At 44.6% G+C, this 17,918-nt stretch overlaps 1 protein-coding gene across 7 annotated transcripts in view; it reads right to left on the bottom strand.

Annotated features, from left to right (window-relative positions):
• Positions 1-17,918, bottom strand: part of DOCK8 (dedicator of cytokinesis 8) — a 225,281-nt gene that overhangs the window by 43,179 nt on the left and 164,184 nt on the right. For all 7 annotated transcript variants that reach the window (XM_027041092.2, XM_027041093.2, XM_027041088.2 and 4 more), the window contains 5 exons: positions 16,840-16,953; positions 12,024-12,179; positions 9,767-9,906; positions 4,479-4,648; positions 497-642 (listed from right to left, as the gene is read on the bottom strand). In XM_027041092.2, the coding sequence (XP_026896893.1) occupies positions 497-642; positions 4,479-4,648; positions 9,767-9,906; positions 12,024-12,179; positions 16,840-16,953 (726 nt within the window). The remainder of the gene's footprint in view (positions 1-496; positions 643-4,478; positions 4,649-9,766; positions 9,907-12,023; positions 12,180-16,839; positions 16,954-17,918) is intronic.

Below are 17,918 nucleotides of genomic sequence, written 5' to 3'. Positions count from 1 at the left end.
CTGTGCAAAAGGACAGAACTATACGACTCCGGGTTTAGGCTCCCTGGGGACCCCAGAAAAGTTGAAGTCTTTTGCATGAGAAGCCCCCACCCCAAGCACCTGGCCCCCTTTGATCATTTTTTTGGAGGCAGAAATAGTGTGAAGAATAAACACAGAATGAACACAGCTCCAGCCTCCCACCCGAGGGAGCTGTGGTTTGATCCTCTTTGCACTGATCTCAGATATCCCAAGTTCACCTCTTTCCCGGTGTTCTAAACCTTGAACTCAGGCACCATTGAGACTGCCCAAATTTGAACCATCTGCGACTGTGCTGCCTCATCGGCCCCATTTCCCTTCCCAACAGCTAGCTTTACGCGGAGGCCTTTCGGGACGGAGCAGAGGCAGACCTCTCACAGCCTGTTCTATTCTGGGTTCCAGTAGGCAAGTATAAGGACACGCCCACCAGAAGACGGGAAAACACACAAAAAATAAACCAGAGAAATGTGCATCAACATACCAGGGAAGAAAGCATTGTTCCACTTGTCTTCAGATTAAAATTATTTCCAGCTATGGCCAGAGCCACATTCTGGTTAATTGCACCGGCTCCTTCTTGTTCTTCATCTGAGCCATTGGCACGATTTTTTCCACTGCGGGCATCTGCAGCTGTGGTGAAAACATCATCGCTCTTACCATACGATCTAAGAATTATGCCTCCTGGTACTTTACGCAAGGAGTTGAAAATTTATGCCCGCATAAAAAATCTGCACATTTATAATTGCCAAAGCTTGGGAGCAAGCAAGAGATCCTTGAGTAGATGAATGGGTAAATAAACTGGGGTACATCTGAAGGAATATTATTCAGCACTAAAAAGAAATGAGCTATCTAGTCATGAAAAGAGTTGGAGGATCCTTAAACCCATTCTCCTAAGTGAAAGAAGTCGATCTGAAAAGGCTACATGTTATATGATTCCAACTATATGACACTCTGGAAAAGGCAAAACGGTAGAGACAGAAGAAAGTTCAGTGGTTGCAAGGGACTGGGGAAGCGGGATGGAACAGACTGGGCAGAGCACGAAGGGATTTTAGGGTAGAGAAACTACGCTGAATGACATCACAATGATGGATACATATCATTGTTATGTTTGTCCAGATCCATAGAATTTATAACCCCAAGAATGAACCCTAATGTAAACCACGGACTTTGGGTAATTATGAGGAGTCTCTGTAGGCTCATCCGTTGTAACCAATTTATCCCTCTAGTAGGGGATGTTCATAATGGGGGAGGATGTGCATGTGGGGGCAGGGGGCGTATGGGAAGTCTCTGTAATTTCTGTTCAGTTTTGCTGGGGACCTAAAATTGTTATTTTAAAAGTCTTAAACAAACAAACTTTGGTGATGTCAAACCAAAAACACTATTTCCCTGTGTCCCCAACCCACTACCCACCAAGAGACTGATACTTATTCGTCACTGAAGTCAGTACAGTAATTTAAAGCCTGATGGTTAGCATTATTTATCTGCTGCCATCTCCAGGAAAAAGCAGGCAGGCTACTAAAAGAGACGAAATGCCCAGCCCAAGATTCGGCTAGAAATTGATTTTTCAAATTGTAAAAAGAAAGCTCTCATAACACTTTCCTGTGAGATAACATTTAAAAAATTTCTTAAGGTTTTTATTTAAATTCCGGTTAGTGTAAAATTAGTCTCGGGTATGTAATAGAATATTTTTTACTCTATTCAAATATTTTAAATAATGACCAAATAGAAAGGAACCTATAATCACAGAACTAATCGGTTCCTTATAAAATAAAAGGCGAATACCACCAATTCAGCAACAATGGATTGAATTCCAAATGCCTGAAATGAATCTTAATTTATCATCTGTATATAATGTCGACATGCTTCTATTTATACGTAGGTCTAGATGTATGCAACCAAAAGGTTGGTGTTTAAGAACACCACCAAACCACACACAAAGTTTTTGCTTAAGCAGTTCTTTGAAAAGTGTGTTAAAATACTCACAACTGATTGATTCATTAAAAGGTCATATTTTGCTGGACTTGTCAACATCCTAAGTATTTGGACCTTCAATTTTTCAGAAAAGTTAGCCTGCAAACAGTATTTCCTTCTGCTAAAATTCTGAAAACAGAACTCACATATTTTTAGAACTCAATTAAAAAAATCATGCCCTATCTGTGCTGAAAGGCAGCTGAGTTTTTAGACAAATGGTGAAATGAATAGCATGTGGCAATTGTGTAAGATCTGATCCTACCAGGATTAATTTGAGGATGGTCTTACTTCCCTCACATACGCGATGGGTCAGGTTAGGAAAGATGGAGAGAAGGATACAAACACCTGCCACATAAAATGCTTCTATGGAAGGGCTCTCATTTCATCTTCATCACACCCCTAAGATAAAGAATTGTCACCACACTGTCACAATTGAGGGAAAGGGGAGGGAAGGCCTTGAAAGGTGGAGGAACTTTTCAGAGGTCACACATAGCAATAAATGGGCTGGAACTTGAATTCACCTGCTTCTTTTTTAAATTGTTTTATGTTTATTTAGTTTTGAGAGAGAGAGAGAGAGAGAGCGAGCGCACAAGCAGGGGAGGGGCCCAGAAATACACATAGAACCCCAAGCAGGATCCAGGCTCTGAGCTGTCAGCACAGAGCCCGATGCGGGGCTGGAACTCCCAAACCATGAGATCATGACCTGAGCCGAAGCAGCACTCTTAACCAACTGAGCCACCCAGGTGCCCCACAGCTGTTTCTTTCTTAAAAATTATATTCTTCATAGGGTATCTAAGGATTCCACATGTAACAGATGCACTATATTACCTCTAATAATGGAATACTTTCACTGTTTTCCCATTTGTCAGCTACATCATTACTGTAAAGGCCAAAGCACACATCCAGAAACCATTGAGATTTGAAAGGCTCAGGGGAGCCTGGGTGGCTTGGTCGGTTAAGCGTCCGACTTCGGCTCAGGTCATGATCTCACGGTCCGTGAGTTCGAGCCCCGCGTCGGGCTCTGTGCTGACCGCTCGGGGCCTGGAGCCTGCTTCGGATTCTGGGTCTCCCTCTCTCTCTGCTCCTCCCCTGTTCATGCTCTGTCTCTCTCTGTCTCAAAAATAAATAAACGTTAAAAAAAAAAAAATTGAAAGGCTCAGAGACCAATTGCTGAAAAGCTCTGATCCAAAGCGACTAATTTAGAAAATTCTCATCAACAAGGAAACTTAGGAGAATGTATGTAAAAGTGGTTCCCTGCTTTGGGAACAAACAAGCCATAGGTCTTCTTTTCTTTTTTCTTTTCTCTTTTCTTTTCTTTCTTTCTTTTCTTTCTTTCTTTTTAAGATTTTAGTGTTTTTTAAATGTTTATTTTTTGAGAGAGAGAGAGTGTGTGTGCATGCACACGAGTGGGGGAGGGGCAGAAAGAGGGAGGCAGAATCTGAAGCAGGCCCAGGCTCTGTGGGGATTCTCTCTCTCCCTCTCTCTGCCCTTCCCCCACTAGTGCTCACTCTCTCTCTCCCTCAATATAAATCGGGCAAGCCTGATGAGGGCTTGGTTCCATGATATGAACCAAAATCAAGAGCTCTTAACTGACTGAGCCACCCCGGCACTTTTTTCCTGAAACATTCTTAAGAGAAAAGAGAAGGAATACCTTTATTTCAAGGCATTAGAGCAGTGACCTCCCAAGGGAGTAATTCTGTGAGTATTTCACCCTTTGTGATGTATGTTCTATAAGGTTCATTATATACCAGCAGATGAATGAGTGAATGAATAAAAAAGTTAAAAAAAAATTTTTTTAACGTTTATTTTTGAGAGAGAGAGACAGAGCATGAGCAGGGGAGGGGCAGAGAGAGAGGGAGGCAGAATCTGAAGCAGGGTCCAGGCTCCGAGCTGGCAGTACAGAGCCTGAAGCGGGGCTCGAACCCACAGACTGTGAGATCATGCCCTGAGCTGAGGTCAGACACTTAAGCAACTGAGCCACCCAGGTGCCCCATGAATAAAAAATAGTTTCTAAATGAAAATAATACACAGGGCTATGGTCCTTTACAAAAAAAGCTTATTGGAACCCCCCCCAAAAAAACCCAAACCCCCAAAACAACTTTTAAACCTTTTAAACATAGGTTTAAAAGGTCTTGGGGCGCCTGGGTGGCTCAGTCGGTTAAGTGTCTGACGTCAGCTCAGGTCATGATGATCTCTGGGCTCATGAGTTCGAGCCCCGCGTCGGGCTCTGTGCTGACAGCTCACAGCCTGGAGCCTGCTTCAGATTCTGTGTCTCCCTCCTCTCTCTCTGCCCCTCCCCTGCTTGCGTTCTGTCTCTGTCTCTCAAAAATAAATAAACCTTAAAAAAAAAAAAAAGAAAAGGTCTGGAGGGCACCGGTGTGGAAAATTGCTCACACAGGCATATTGGCACTAAAGCTCATAAGAGAAACTTTGTTCCGCTGGGGCATGAGCAGGGGCCCTCTTCAATCCAAAGAAGGAAACAGAGGCATCCTCACCTGTAAAGTCATAGAGTTGCGGCAAAGCATCCAAAATGATGCCAACCAGAGGCAAGTAAAGGGCAGCGATTTTGACCTTCATCTCTGGTTTGACGCAGCGCGGGTCCAGGTCGTGAGAGCTCAGGAGGCTGTGGACGGCGCTGACGGCTTTCCTTTGCACTTTGCTGATCCTAATGGCGCAACACAGAAGGTCAGAGGTCATGGTGAAGGGAGATGGACCAAAACGCTCTCAAACAGTAAGGAGGGACCAGAACAGCCCTGAGCATTGCGGTGACAATGGGACCAGAACAGCCCTGAGCATTGGGGTGACAATGGGAAAACCAAGCAAAACAGGGTAGACGTGTGTCTAGAATCGAGGACAGACTGCCTGCATTCTGGTCCTGGGTCTGCTGCTAGCATCATGTGTCAAAGTCCATCATCTTGTAGTATCAGTACGTGATTCCTCTGTATTGTTGGGTAACATTCCACTGCATGGAGAGATCACATTTTAATTACCCATTCATCAATTGATGGACATGGGGATTATTTCCACTTTTTGGTTATTATGAATTATGGACACTGCTTTGAATATTTGTGTATAAGTTTCTGGGTGGACATAAGTTTACTTCTCTTGGATATGAATGTACTTCACACCTCAGAGTCGAATTACTGGATTTTATGGTAACTCTATGTGTAACCTTTAGAGGAACAACCAAACTGTTTTCAAGGGTGGCTACGCCATTTTACACCCCTACCAATAGTGTCTGAAGGTTCCATTTTCTCTCTGCCAACACGTGTTATTATTTATCTTTTTTATTATGGCCATCCTAGTGGGTATGAAGATGCTATGGACTGAATGTTTGTGTCCTCCCAGAATTCCTATGTTGAAACCTAATCCCCAGAGTGATGGTCCTAGGAGGCGGGGCCTTTGGGAGATTACGTCATGAGGATGGAGCCCTCATGCGTGAGACTAGTGCCCTTAGAAAAGAGACCCCAGAGAGCTCCCTGGCCCCTTCTACCATGCGAGAATATAGCAAGAAAATGGCCATCTATGAACTAGGAAGTGGGTCCTCATCAGCCTCTGAATCTGCCAGCGTCTTGATGTTGGACTTCCTAGCCTCCGGAACTATGAGAAATAAATTTCTGCTGTTTATAAGCCACCTAGGCTACAGTATTTTTGTTATAGTTGACCCAAGCAACTAAGAGAGAAGGAGTCATGATCTGGCTTTGATGTGCATTTCCCTGATGGCCAACGATGTTGAGTATCTTTTCATGTGTTTGTTGGTCATACCTTCTTTGGAGAAATGTCTATTCTGATCCTTGCCCTTTGAAATATTGAGTTATTTGTCCTTCTGTTATGGAGTTGTAAGATTTAAAAATTACGTAACAGGTACAAATCCCTTATTAGATCTACGTTTTGCAAATATTTTCCTCCCATTCTGTGCATTGCCTTTTCATTTCCTTGATGATGTCCTTTATGTCGCCCAAGTTCTCACTTTAGTGAAGTCTAGCTTAGCTATTTTTTTTTTTTCTTTTGTCGTGCCCACTTCTGGTGGCAGATCTACTTCTGGTGCCTGATCCTATTTCGTGGAGAGTATCCGTGTGATTTCATCTAAGAGGTTTGCAGCGTCAGCACTCACATTTAGGTCTGATCATTTTGAGTTAACCTCTGCACAGGGTATGACATGGAGGGCCCGACGTCATTCTTTTGCACGTGGATACCCACTGGTCCCAGTGCCGTCTGTCGGAAACATGACTGTTTCCCCCACTGAATTATTTGGGCACCCTTGTCAAAAACCAATCGACTATAAATGCGAAGATGTATTCCTGAACTCTTAATTCAATTGCACTGATCTATATGTCTATCTTTGTGTCAGAACCACACAGTCTTGACTACTATTGTTTTGTGGGAGGTTTTGAAATCAGGAAATGTGAGTCCTTCAATTGTGTTCTTTTTCAAGATTGTTTGGGCTACACTGGGTCCCTTGAATTTCATATGAATTTTTAGGGTCGGCTTGTCAGTATCTGCAAAGAAGCCAGCTGGAATTCTGAGTGGGGTTACACTGAACTTGTAGATCAGTTCGGGGAGTAACACCATCTTAACAACACTGAATCTTCTAATCCATGAATATGTCATGCCTCTCTGCTTTGTTTAGATCTTTTTATTTCTTTCTAAAGTGTCTTAGAGTTTTTGGCATACAGGTCTTGTACTTCTTTTGGTAAAAAATTTAGTCCTAAGATTTTATTATTTTTTGATGCCATTTTTAATGGAGTTGTTTTCTTAATTTCATTCCACATTGTTCATCACAAGTATATGGAAATATAATTGATTTTTGTATATTGATCTTGTACCTTGCAACCTTGCTGAACACATTTATTATGTTTAATAGGTTTTTAATGGCTTCCATAGGATTTTCTTTTTTTTTTTAAGTTTATTATTGTTTTGACAGAGAAGGGGAGAGAGAGAGGGAGGGATGGAGAGAGAGGGAGAGAGAGAACCCCAAGCAAGCTCCATGCTGTTAGTGCAAGCTGGGCCAGGGCAGAGAGAGAATCCCAAGCAGGGTCCATGCTCCATGTGGGGCCTGACGCGGGGCTCAACACTGGGCTCAGTCTCACGTACCACGAGATCATGACCTGACCCGAAATCAAGAGTTGGACACTTAACCAACTGAGTCACCCAAGCGCCTCGTAGGATTTTCTATAAACAAATCATGGTATCTGTGGACAAAGATAGTTTTACTTCTTCCTTCCCAATATGGGCGCCTTCATTTCACTGTCTTGCCTAATTGCCCCGGGTAGGGCTTTCGAAACAACAATGAGTAAAATAGAAGTGGCAAGAGTGGTCATTCCTATCTTGTTCCTGGTCTTACAGGGAAAGCAATCAACCTTTCACTAATAAGTATGATGCTAGCTGTGGGTTTTTCATAGATGCCCTTTACCAGGGTTGAGGAAATTCTGTTATATTCCTATATGATTTGTTGATTTTTTTTTTTTTCAGAAAAAGGTATTGGATTTTATCAAATGCTTTCTCTTCAACTATTGAGATGATTGACTGGGTTTTGACCTTTATTCCATGCATACAGTATATTATATCAATTGATTTTCAGATCTTAAACCAATCTTGTGTTCCCAGGGTAAATCATACTTAGCTACCGTGTATAATCCTTTTTATACATTGTTGAATTCAGGTTTTCAGTGTTTTGTTGAGGATAATCATATCTACAGTCATATCAGTCTTTTGTTTGCTTTTGGTATCAGGGTAATGCTGGCCTCATAGAATGAGTTGGAAAGTGTTCTCTCTCCTGAAGAGCATGTGAAGGACCTAGCACAGAGATGCTCGATAATTTCCATATGCTTGAGGAACATTGTGGATTGAATGATGTGTAGATATTTGTGGGCACCCCCAGGTAAAGGGGGCTCTAGGGAGACCCCTTAGAAACTGGAGCCGTGGCCCCTTTCAGAAGCCCAGATACTGAGACGTATCTGGGGCCCTTACCCTTGAGATGGGCAGGTTGTTGGTGAGTCTGTTAATTGCCTTGGCAGCAAAAGGCAGTACTAATCAAGAGGAAGTATTGTTAGACCATGAGATTTTTCTGAGGTTTCAGCCCACGTGGCAAAGTCACTAATAAGTATGTGACAGTATTTCTAAGGACTTTCCAGGGGAGCAACTGACAACCCAGAAATCAGGGATTATTTGTTGCTAAAGGAGAAACACTCTTAATTAGCTACCTTCGGGGGGGGGGGGTAGAAAAGGTACCGTGTGTGTGTGTGTGTGTGTGTGTGTGTGTGTGTGTGTGTGTGTCTGCAAACTAAGGTGATTTTCTTTGTGTTCAAACCTCATTCTCAGCACCTTATAGGTCGGGGCACTTTGTGTTGCTTTGAAAATTTATGTTAATTATAGGGTAGAAAGTTCTACCGGGAAAATAGAGAAGAGTTTAGTTAGGTTGGGCGAAGAAGATGAGATTGAAGCTCTCGAAGGAGGCGCTCAGGACCTGAATTCCTGAAAAGAGGCAGGATTTAGAGTGAAGACCATTCAGTTTCCCACACTGGCCTCCCGGGAGGCAGGGACAGACATTCACTTGGGTAATATCGTTATGGACAAAGCACTTAGGATATGTTTGTGATTTTGCAGTTGCACAAGCTTGAAGATGCTCCCTTCAAGTCACTGTTTCCTTCCTTAAATCACAAGCACTTAGAGAGAACTTGAAAACTGCCCATTAGACAAAAATCCGTAACATCTAGCAATGCTGCCACTAATCAGCAGACTGTATTCCAGAAACTCCTTTAGCATAGGAAGGAAGAAGGGAGGAGCAGTAGGAAGGGGTTTTCCAGAGAGGGCGATGGTGTGCTATGGGAGGGTGGGCCCTGGGAGAGCACTCAGGAAACCAGGGCTCTACATTTGGTTTTGTAATGTAACTTTGGGCAAGTTCCTTCAATTCTTCGCACCTAACCTGAACATCGAAAGAGTTGAGCCCAAATTATTTTCCAGTTCTAACGATCTGAGTGCCTGAATGGCGACATTTACGGAGCCGGGGAGTTTTGGCTGTTTGGGGCACTGGTGTATCTCTGATCGACTCTACACGCCCCAGGGTACGCATTTGCTAACTACTGAATGGGATGCATATTTTGGAAGGCATTGTCTCCTTTTGTGCCATCGGGCAGACGGTGGTTTTCTAATCCTATAGCTTATGGAGCACAGGGAGAGAAGGAAAGAAGAAGGGGTGGTCTGTCTGCAGCCCTGTCCATAGACTTTTAAGACTAGATACTCCGACATGCCCCTGGGTGATCAGGCTTCTAAGAGGTGAAAGGATTTACAAGCCCTGGACCTGAGGCATCTCTTCCCTTGTGGGCAGGCCTCCCTGCAAGAAACTTAATCTGGACACTGGGTAACTGCCTTCCCATCAGCGGCCACTTCTTCAATGTCAACATTAAGCAAGCAGCATCTTGCTGCTGCCTCCGTGTGTACGCAGATCACCCGGGGCACGTCTCATAAATGTCTTTGTTCCTGAGGAGTTCACTAATCAAAGCATCCCCGGGAAGCCTGCTGTATTAGAATTGGGAAATTCTTCTCAATGAATCAGTGGCTGCAAAAAAGCCGTTTTGTGGCTTCTCTCTGTCCCTCAGGGCTTTCCACTTTCCTATCCAGCCCCATTTTCTCAACACGTGAATGTTTCTACTCTTCAGAACGGGTGAATGGTAGAGTTTTTCCGCCAAGTCGGAAAGGTTGGACGGCAAACTTGAGTAAGGAGGGGTTTTTTGTGTGTGTGGGTTTTTGGCTTCGTATTCCGATTGAAATGTCAGAAACATACCCTTCCCCCTCAGCATCGAGGGCGGCAGCCAGTTCAGTAAAGAGAAGTCCGGTGAGGAAATGCTGCTGGCGGTACTCGGGAGTCAGATCAAACATGCTGGCAATCTTCTGGTCCTGGAAACTGGAGCAGGAGCTTGAGTTCTGCACAAATGCAAGGAGCAGTTCTTTGAGTCACAAGAATGGTCTGGGGCCTCTGGGTGGCTCAGTCGGTTAAGCGCCTGACTCTCGATTTGGGCTCAGGTCATGATCTCACGGTTCGTGAGTTCGAGCCCCGTGTCGGGCTCTGTGCTGACAGTGCAGAGCCTGCTTGGGAATCCCTGTCTCTCTCCCTCCCCTCCTCTCCCCTTCTCCCCCACCTCTCTCTCTGCCCCCCACCCCACCTCACGTGCACACCGTCTCACGCTCTCGCTCTTTCTCTCTCAACACAAATAAATTAATTAAAAAAAATAAAAACAAACAAATGAACAAAATCGCAACAGCCAGCGTTTACGGAGCCATGCTGCCACGAGTCTTTGCAAGCATTGTCCAGTGCATTCCCCACCTGACGGATGAGGAAACGGAGCTGCCCGTAGAGTGGTCACTTTGCTTTTCCCTCCCACGAACAGGGAGCTGCCAATTGGGAAAGATGAGAATAAAGCAGCCAGGGTCTCTCACGAAACGACCAATACTCCGTTCCCCACCCCAGATCGAAAGTGAAGATTCAAGTCCCAGGACACCATGTGGACAGGGAACCGGCAACGGAATCCAACGCTGTGGCTTCGAGCAGGCAATTCCGTTGAGACTTACAAGTCCCAGGCAATTCCCACGCTCTCCCCGGGGTGCACTTTCTACTGCACCAAGGGCATCTGACGTGTCCCTGGAAATCCTTTGCTGCCGGTGGGACTGGCCTGGCCACTGGCTGGGCTTACTAATTCCCCGGGGCGGTCAGAAGGGAAACGTGGCAGAAGACCCAGGGCAAAGTTAGCACACGGGGAATCACTGCTGTAAGTCACGTCTCCCCCAGTTCATGATGAGATGGTGACGTCGTTAACAAGTGGCTCATAGCACTTGGCATAAATGGCTAAGTTTTCTTTTTTTTTTAATTAGTAAGACCAACCTTCACCTTTGTTGTTGGCATCAAGGAATACCCAACAGAAATAGAATGCAATACTGAGAAATCTTGTCTGCTGCTCTGAGCCACTGATTTGTCACCAATAAATGGAATGTGATTGTGAAACGGTATTTCCTTAAAGTTTTTTTCTAGAGGGCACTAGTCCCTTGACAAATCTATGGAGGGGTGAAGAAAGGTTTTTAGTAGTTAAATCGCTTTGGGAATCAGTGCTTATTAAATATTTTTCTTCTCCACCCCTTGGGTATTTATAACTTACAGCAACAAGTTACAGACTCGTGGGTAGCCGACCGCAAAACAAACAAACAAACAAAACCAAAACCAAAAACCTGTTAATACAGGGTCTCTAAAACTTAATTGACACTGGAGCTCTGTATTTGCATAATGCTCCTTAACATCTGGTTGACCCTGGGGCCCACTGAACCTCACCTGTGAAATACTGTTCCACAAAGAAAGATTGGCCATGTCAGTCAAAGCCTTGTCTCTAAATATGACACGGGTGTTATTTATTTATTTATTTTTGGCTGATAGAGAGTAAGACTCATTAGAAAATACACTCCCTATAAAAAGAATGCTTGATCAGTTTATGACAAGGTCTTCTTAGTGCTTTAAGAACTAAACTATTGGAGTCTGATTCAAGATGGACTCAACTTGTGCTGAACTCCATTTCATAAGAGTATCAACAGAAAATTCTAGGATAGCTCAAAGATGTAATACCCACGTCAAAAACCGCTATTTGATCATTATGGAATTAATATAAAGGAATATGCCATTTCATAAATCTTAGGGTTCTGGAGTTTAGGAAAAGGAAAGTGAGCAGAGAAGACGGTCAGCCTCAAGTGGAAAGACAATTAATGCCAGACAAAGGAAGCTATGTGACTTTTCTATGAATTTCTAGATTTCCGTAGTGCGTACGAATTCCTCACTCTTCCTTACCCCAGCAGAGACCCTTGAGCCTAGGAAGGAACCAGTCACGCAGCTTGTAAATGATCAGTTACATGGTACAACTTTGGGTACCATACTTATGTGTCTCTGGATCGAGCAATCCGGTGTGAACAGCTCCATTTTTCTTTTCATTAACAAGACCAACCTTTATAGGAATAAATGACTAGTTCAATGAAATAGCTTGAGGAATTCTTTCAGGGATTACCTGGGAAGAGATGGAGAGGCAGGGGGACTCTGGCGCAGTATCGGCATTCATAAAGAAGAGGTTCAGATTGAGGTAATGCTCGTGGCTGCAGAGGATTCTCAGAAACTCCAGCCTCATGGAAACGAGCATCGGAAGGTTGTTGAGCTTGGCCGACAGCTGGGAGGAAAAACGAAAACAGCAAAGATGGGTTTATGACAAGGTAAATGGAGTTGAAGTTGGCAGAGGCAAAAACCTCCCTTCTCTCCGGATTGAGACAATCAACTTAATAAAAATTCATGGGACTTGGGCGCCTGGGTGGCTCAGTCGGTTAAGCGACCAACTTCGGCTCAGGTCACGATCTCGCGGTTCGTGAGTTTGAGCCCCGTGTCGGGCTCTGTGCTGATGGCTCAGAGCCTGGAGCCTGCTTCGGATTCTGTGTCTTCCTCCCTCTCTGCCCCTCCCCTGCTCATGCTCCCCTCTGCCAAAAGTAAATACACATTTAAAAAAATAAAAAAAATTAATGGGACAGTGCAACAGAGGGAAAGTTGTGTATCACAGGGAGGCCCACTGAGTTTTCATGCATACTCTTCCCCTTAATAATTCTAGCCTAGCAGCTGTCCAAAATGTAGATTCTTGACCTGACCCCCACACTTGTCAAATCTACAACACCGTGGCAAACCTGTGTTGCAAATAATCTGGATGTACGTCTTCTGTGTAACATAACATCATTCATTTCACAAAAAGGCCACTTTGTCTAAAGAACTAAATGAAAGGAGTTGACCCCATATGGGGCCGCACAAAACCCCTGGAATATGACTGGATGACTCTCATGCCACTACTGTTTTTTTGCAGTTTCTCATTAAAGGCCCCAATGGGGAGTTCTCAGACCCGTTCCCCACATAAAGGCATCCTATTATTGAAGAAAGGATGTAGCCCCTGCAAAAAAAAGCTGAGGAATTTGCCCCAAAGTAAGAGAGGAGGAAGTGGAGGAGAAAGAAGAAGCTGGGAGGTTTCTGAGGAAGTCTTCCCTTAAACAGACAAACCATGAAAAGCACAGCTAATGAGGATCGTCAACAATACTGTCATAACACCGTATGGTGACAGGAGACCGCGCTTGTGGTGAACACTGCCTAACGTATAGAATTGTTGGATCAATACGTTGTATACCTGAAACTAATATAACACTCCACGTTAATTTTATCTCAACCTAAAAAATTAAGATGAAAACAACACCAACGAGCCATGAAATAAGCAATGAAAAGCTGACACCAGGGACAATATGGAAGAGATCCCTTGCTTCCCTCAGGGAGAGGGACCAGTGAGGACCCAGACTCCATGGGCTGTGACTCAGAGGCAGCTTCTTTGAAGACAAAGTAGGGAAAGGATGGACCTGATAGACCTTGAGCCTCTCCATATATATCACCATCAACACCCTCGGGCCCCCGCACGGGAAACCAAGCATCTCATCTGTGTGAACGGACGTGCCTTCTCTTCTTGCACTTTCAGAGTGGTTTCATAAACGGTATCATTTAAGGAGCAACATATTTTCAACCATTTTAGGAGAAGCCATTGGGCGGTGGGTCATCCATTTTGCCTATAGGATCAATCGGTCTGTAGCTAGACATTTACTGGAAACAAAGGGATACCATTACGGATTACGTAAAAAATAAAGCATGACTTTTGTGTGAACAAAGTTACCAGAACCTATACTCTTTGTCACTGTGTCTTGCTGGCTGACTTTGCACCCGTGGATTCACCAGTAAACTGGACTGATTAGAACTTGATCTTATGCCCCTCACTGGTCACTCACCAAGAGTTGTTGGGTCAAACTAGTCAGAGCTTGAAAGCATAAGATATTTGTCCTTGAAAGAAGCCCGCAGTATAGGTATCTTAAAAACCTCCCTTGAGATTTCATTAAAGACAGAAGTTTCAAAAATAATTTTGGTGATATTTAGAAAAGAGCAAGGTGCCATTCCAGAAACATCTTCCCCAAAGGTCAGGACCCGCAGTGGTAGCCTTAGTGGCACTACCCAAGGATGGGTGTTAAGTTAGTGGCACATTGAAAGTGACATCAAGGGAGTGAAAAACTAGATTTGTCTATCGTTAGTGACTATTAATAAAAGGCTAAGATCATACCCATTGTCACAAGGTCTATAAATGGCAGAAAACGTGATAGGATGTTTGAATCAGGCTATGCAAAATGACAAAACCAGAGGACTTTGGAAGAATAAAAACTTGCCTCAGGTATGATGTACATACTGTACCTACATAGCTGGGGTCAATGGAGTAAATCACCATTGACTGCGTCAGTGACCACTTTAGGCCTGAGGGCCACATTAATTGTACTAAGCAACACCCACAGATATCACTGGCAAACAGAGCACAGAGTGAAAATGTTAAAGCCTGGATAAATCTAATCCAACTCTGTCTTTTGGCCAATAAGGAAGCCACTCATGTAAAAGTTAAGCTCCCCAGATCGCAGAGGAATTTAATGGCACCACTGGGATAAGAACACCGGCTTATAGATTCTGACTCGAAGGCTCTCTGGCAGCTGAGACAGAAAAGAGGAAGAAAAAGAGGGTAAATGAGAAGCACGCCTTACCTTAAAAGCGAAGGAAAAGACGGAAAAGAGAAAGAGAGAAGAAAGGAAAGCAAAAGAGAAAATCATAAAGTGAGTTTGCAGGGCGGGCAGACATCTCCTTTGGAGCGCCTCCTTTGCCTTCTGGTAATGAAAGCTGCCCACGTGTCACAGAGATTCTCTCTTTCACCAAACTCGAGTCAGGCTCCTCTGAGCTCTTTTGCAAATAGGCCTGCCCTTGGACATGTCGTAGAGAGCTCGATTTCAGCAAAGATCCTCCTGAGTCAGTTTAGCCAGAGTCTCCCAGCCTCAGTATCTGACCACCTTGATATCTCACTGACTTCCCCAACCCTCATCCCTCACCAGCCCCCTGGCTTGCCTTCACCCAGAATCCTGTCAGGTTGGTTTAGCCAGAATCCCCCTCACTCCTGATATTCCTGCTTATGAATTCCCCCCCCCACTAATCCCCCTACTCTGCTCCCTGGTTCTAAATTCCCACTTTTCCTTATTGTATTTAGAGTTGAGCCCCATCTCCTGTACTGTAAAATCCCATTGCAATGGTCCCCACATTTATACAGATGGTCCTGAATAAAAGTCTGCCTTAGTGTTTCACAAGAGTCATGAAAAATTCTTTCTTAAACAGCAGCTAACCTCGGGTCTACCATGGTATTCTAGTATCTGCTTTGTATATGTCCAACTTTAAGTTTTGAAAAAAGGGATTAGCTTATATTTGTAAGTCATCCAGCGACCTGTTTTGAAAACCAGATTAATTTATATTGGCAATTCCTCTGAAGACCCATAACCCTAAACATGGGGGTGGCAGAGAGGAATGGCGTCGTCCTTCACCCCTCCGTGCTGGTGGAACCTGGAACGGAAGATCCATGTAGGGTCAGGAGACCGGGCTGCACAAGATGTCGGTGCTCTGAGCATTTTGCGGTTTCCTTAGGATTCTCTTTTTATAGGCGGGTTTCCTTATTAGGAGTTCCTTCAGAAAAGTCATGGTCTGTTTTCGGGAGTTGGGGAAGATCCTTCTATATTGCAAATGAGGAAGTGAGCCCCAGAAAAGTTGAGTGAATTACTCAGCATCATGAAGAGATTAACCACAGAAAGCAAAGCCTGATAGAACAGAGTGATGAGTCCGCTGTAGCCTGGAGTCAGGCAAGACTGGGTTTACCAACCACGTTCTTTCCAACCAACAAGTTATACGACGCAGCTTTCTCATTTGCAAAATGTAGAGGACACCTTGCAAGGATTAAAGATACTAGTTCTATCAGATACTCAGCACGGTGCCTGGTTCACAGGAAGAAGGCAGCCGTGGTGACGGTGCTGGTGCTGGTGGAGGGGGTGGGTGGCAGTGGCAATGGGAGTCACAGGTGGCGACAGTGCTGGTGGGTAGTGGTCACAGTGGCAGTGACAGCGGTCGTGGTGGGTAGAGGAGGAATGCGGAAGAAAGGAAAAGCCACAACAGCAACCACTTGCAGGACACCTGCTGGGACAATTTAGGGGGACAGCGAACAAAAGAAGAATCCTCCTTAAACGTCTGAGGAGAGGGCTGTGGTAAGATGCTCCTGGGGCATGAGATATTTGCTTTGCGCTCAGTGAGGTCTGGGCTCTTTGGCAGATTCCATCAGGGTTCTTTAAAGTCCGAATTCCAGGGGCGCCTGGGTGGCTCAGTCGGTTGAGCGTCCGACTTCAGCTCAGGTCACGATCTCACGGTTCGTGAGTTCGACCCCGCGTCAGGCTCTGGGCTGATGGCTCAGAGCCTGGAGCCTGCTTCCGATTCTGTGTCTCCCTCTCTCTCTGCCCCTCCCCCATTCATGCTCTGTCTCTCTCTGTCTCGAAAATAAATAAACATTAAAAAAAAAAATTAAAAAAAAATAAAGTCCGAATTCCACAGCCACATTTTAATGAATTACCCTTATATGTGAAAAGAGACCCCATGCTTTGAATTCTAGACCTGGTCTAAGAGCGAATGCCGCGGTCACACGATTTCTGTTAAATGTTGCAGTGAAGAAGACCATAGCACCAACAGCCCTCGAGTCTCACACACGACCTTGTCGGCCCCTTCGGGTTGGCAAATGCTCCAGGAGTCCGTGCGGACCAGTGTGTCTAGTGAAGCCCGGAAGACAAATGACCAGAAAGCCCACAATGCACGGGAGTCAAGCTGTCTAACCTGGCAAGGAGCATACCATGGCAGTGACCACAGCACTGGAGGAGAAGGAGCCAGAAACAACACGGCTAGGTCTGTGGGACACTCACCTGGTTGCAATAGTGTTTGATGAGGTTAAATACGAAGCCACGATCCATGAGCGACAGAAGGTCGTACAAGAAGAAAGCCAGGCTGATGTTCATCTTTTCTGCCTGCTCGTTTTCCTTAAAAAAAAAACCAACACGTGAATCATTTTGCGGTAAGCCCCGATCATGACCAACCGAGTGCCTGGTAGGGAGGCTGGGACACACAGGTCCTACCGTGTCCCTGGGGGAGACACTGACACTGGGCAAAGCTGGTGACCCGGCAAAATTGTGGCAAAATACAAGTTAGCCCTTAACGGGTGCCAGGAGTGTTGGGCTGAATCAAGCAATTCTTTATTCACTGTTAATATTTAGGTACATTTCCTTCGATTCCTTTTTTTCCCTACATGTGTATGTACACAATTGAGCTCAGTCTCTATAGACCATGTTGGGCCTTGCATTTTTTTCGTTCGACATTGTACCACGAACCTTTCCCTGCATTTTTAACATTTCTTCAAAACTAGTTTTTAATGGTTGTCTCGTATTTCTCCACGTGGCTCTGCCATAAATTATTTGATTCTTGTAATTCTTGTCTTGGTAAGACGAACTTGAAACATACCCACAATCTTCAGTGAGACAAGTTGTTAATTTATAAGGGTTGTCGAGAAAATCTCATCAGGATAAAGAATTGGTTTTTACCTCAGGAATGTTTTTTTTTTCCTCCAATTAGGCAACATTCCCAGCCCAAGAGAGGTCAGAGTTACACACGGTAGAGTGACCTCTTGCATGAAATGAGACGAGGGCTTTTGTTGTGGTTACTTCTCGGTGCTCATATTTTTGACATCTTACAGCACTTCAGAGTAAGTGGGGATTCACTTTTTCACATTTACGTCCTTTTATTCTCAGAATGAGAAATCAGCGTTCTCTGCCTCTAGTGAAAATGCGATTTGAAAATAGTTTCCTTTGGTTATGATGGGCACGTTGCAAACTCAGGCCAAGCTGAGCAGACACTGGGATGGACAGAAACCTGACACAGAGGAGTTTCCACAGTATCTCTGAGTGGTAAGTTCTCCGGCTCCAGCCGTCCCGCACAGGGGCCACTCCTG

Source organism: Acinonyx jubatus, chromosome D4 (genome assembly GCF_027475565.1).
Source record: "Acinonyx jubatus isolate Ajub_Pintada_27869175 chromosome D4, VMU_Ajub_asm_v1.0, whole genome shotgun sequence".
NCBI lineage: Eukaryota > Metazoa > Chordata > Mammalia > Carnivora > Felidae > Acinonyx > Acinonyx jubatus.
Note: the sequence above shows the minus strand (reverse complement) of the source record. Positions and strands in the feature narration are given on the sequence as shown.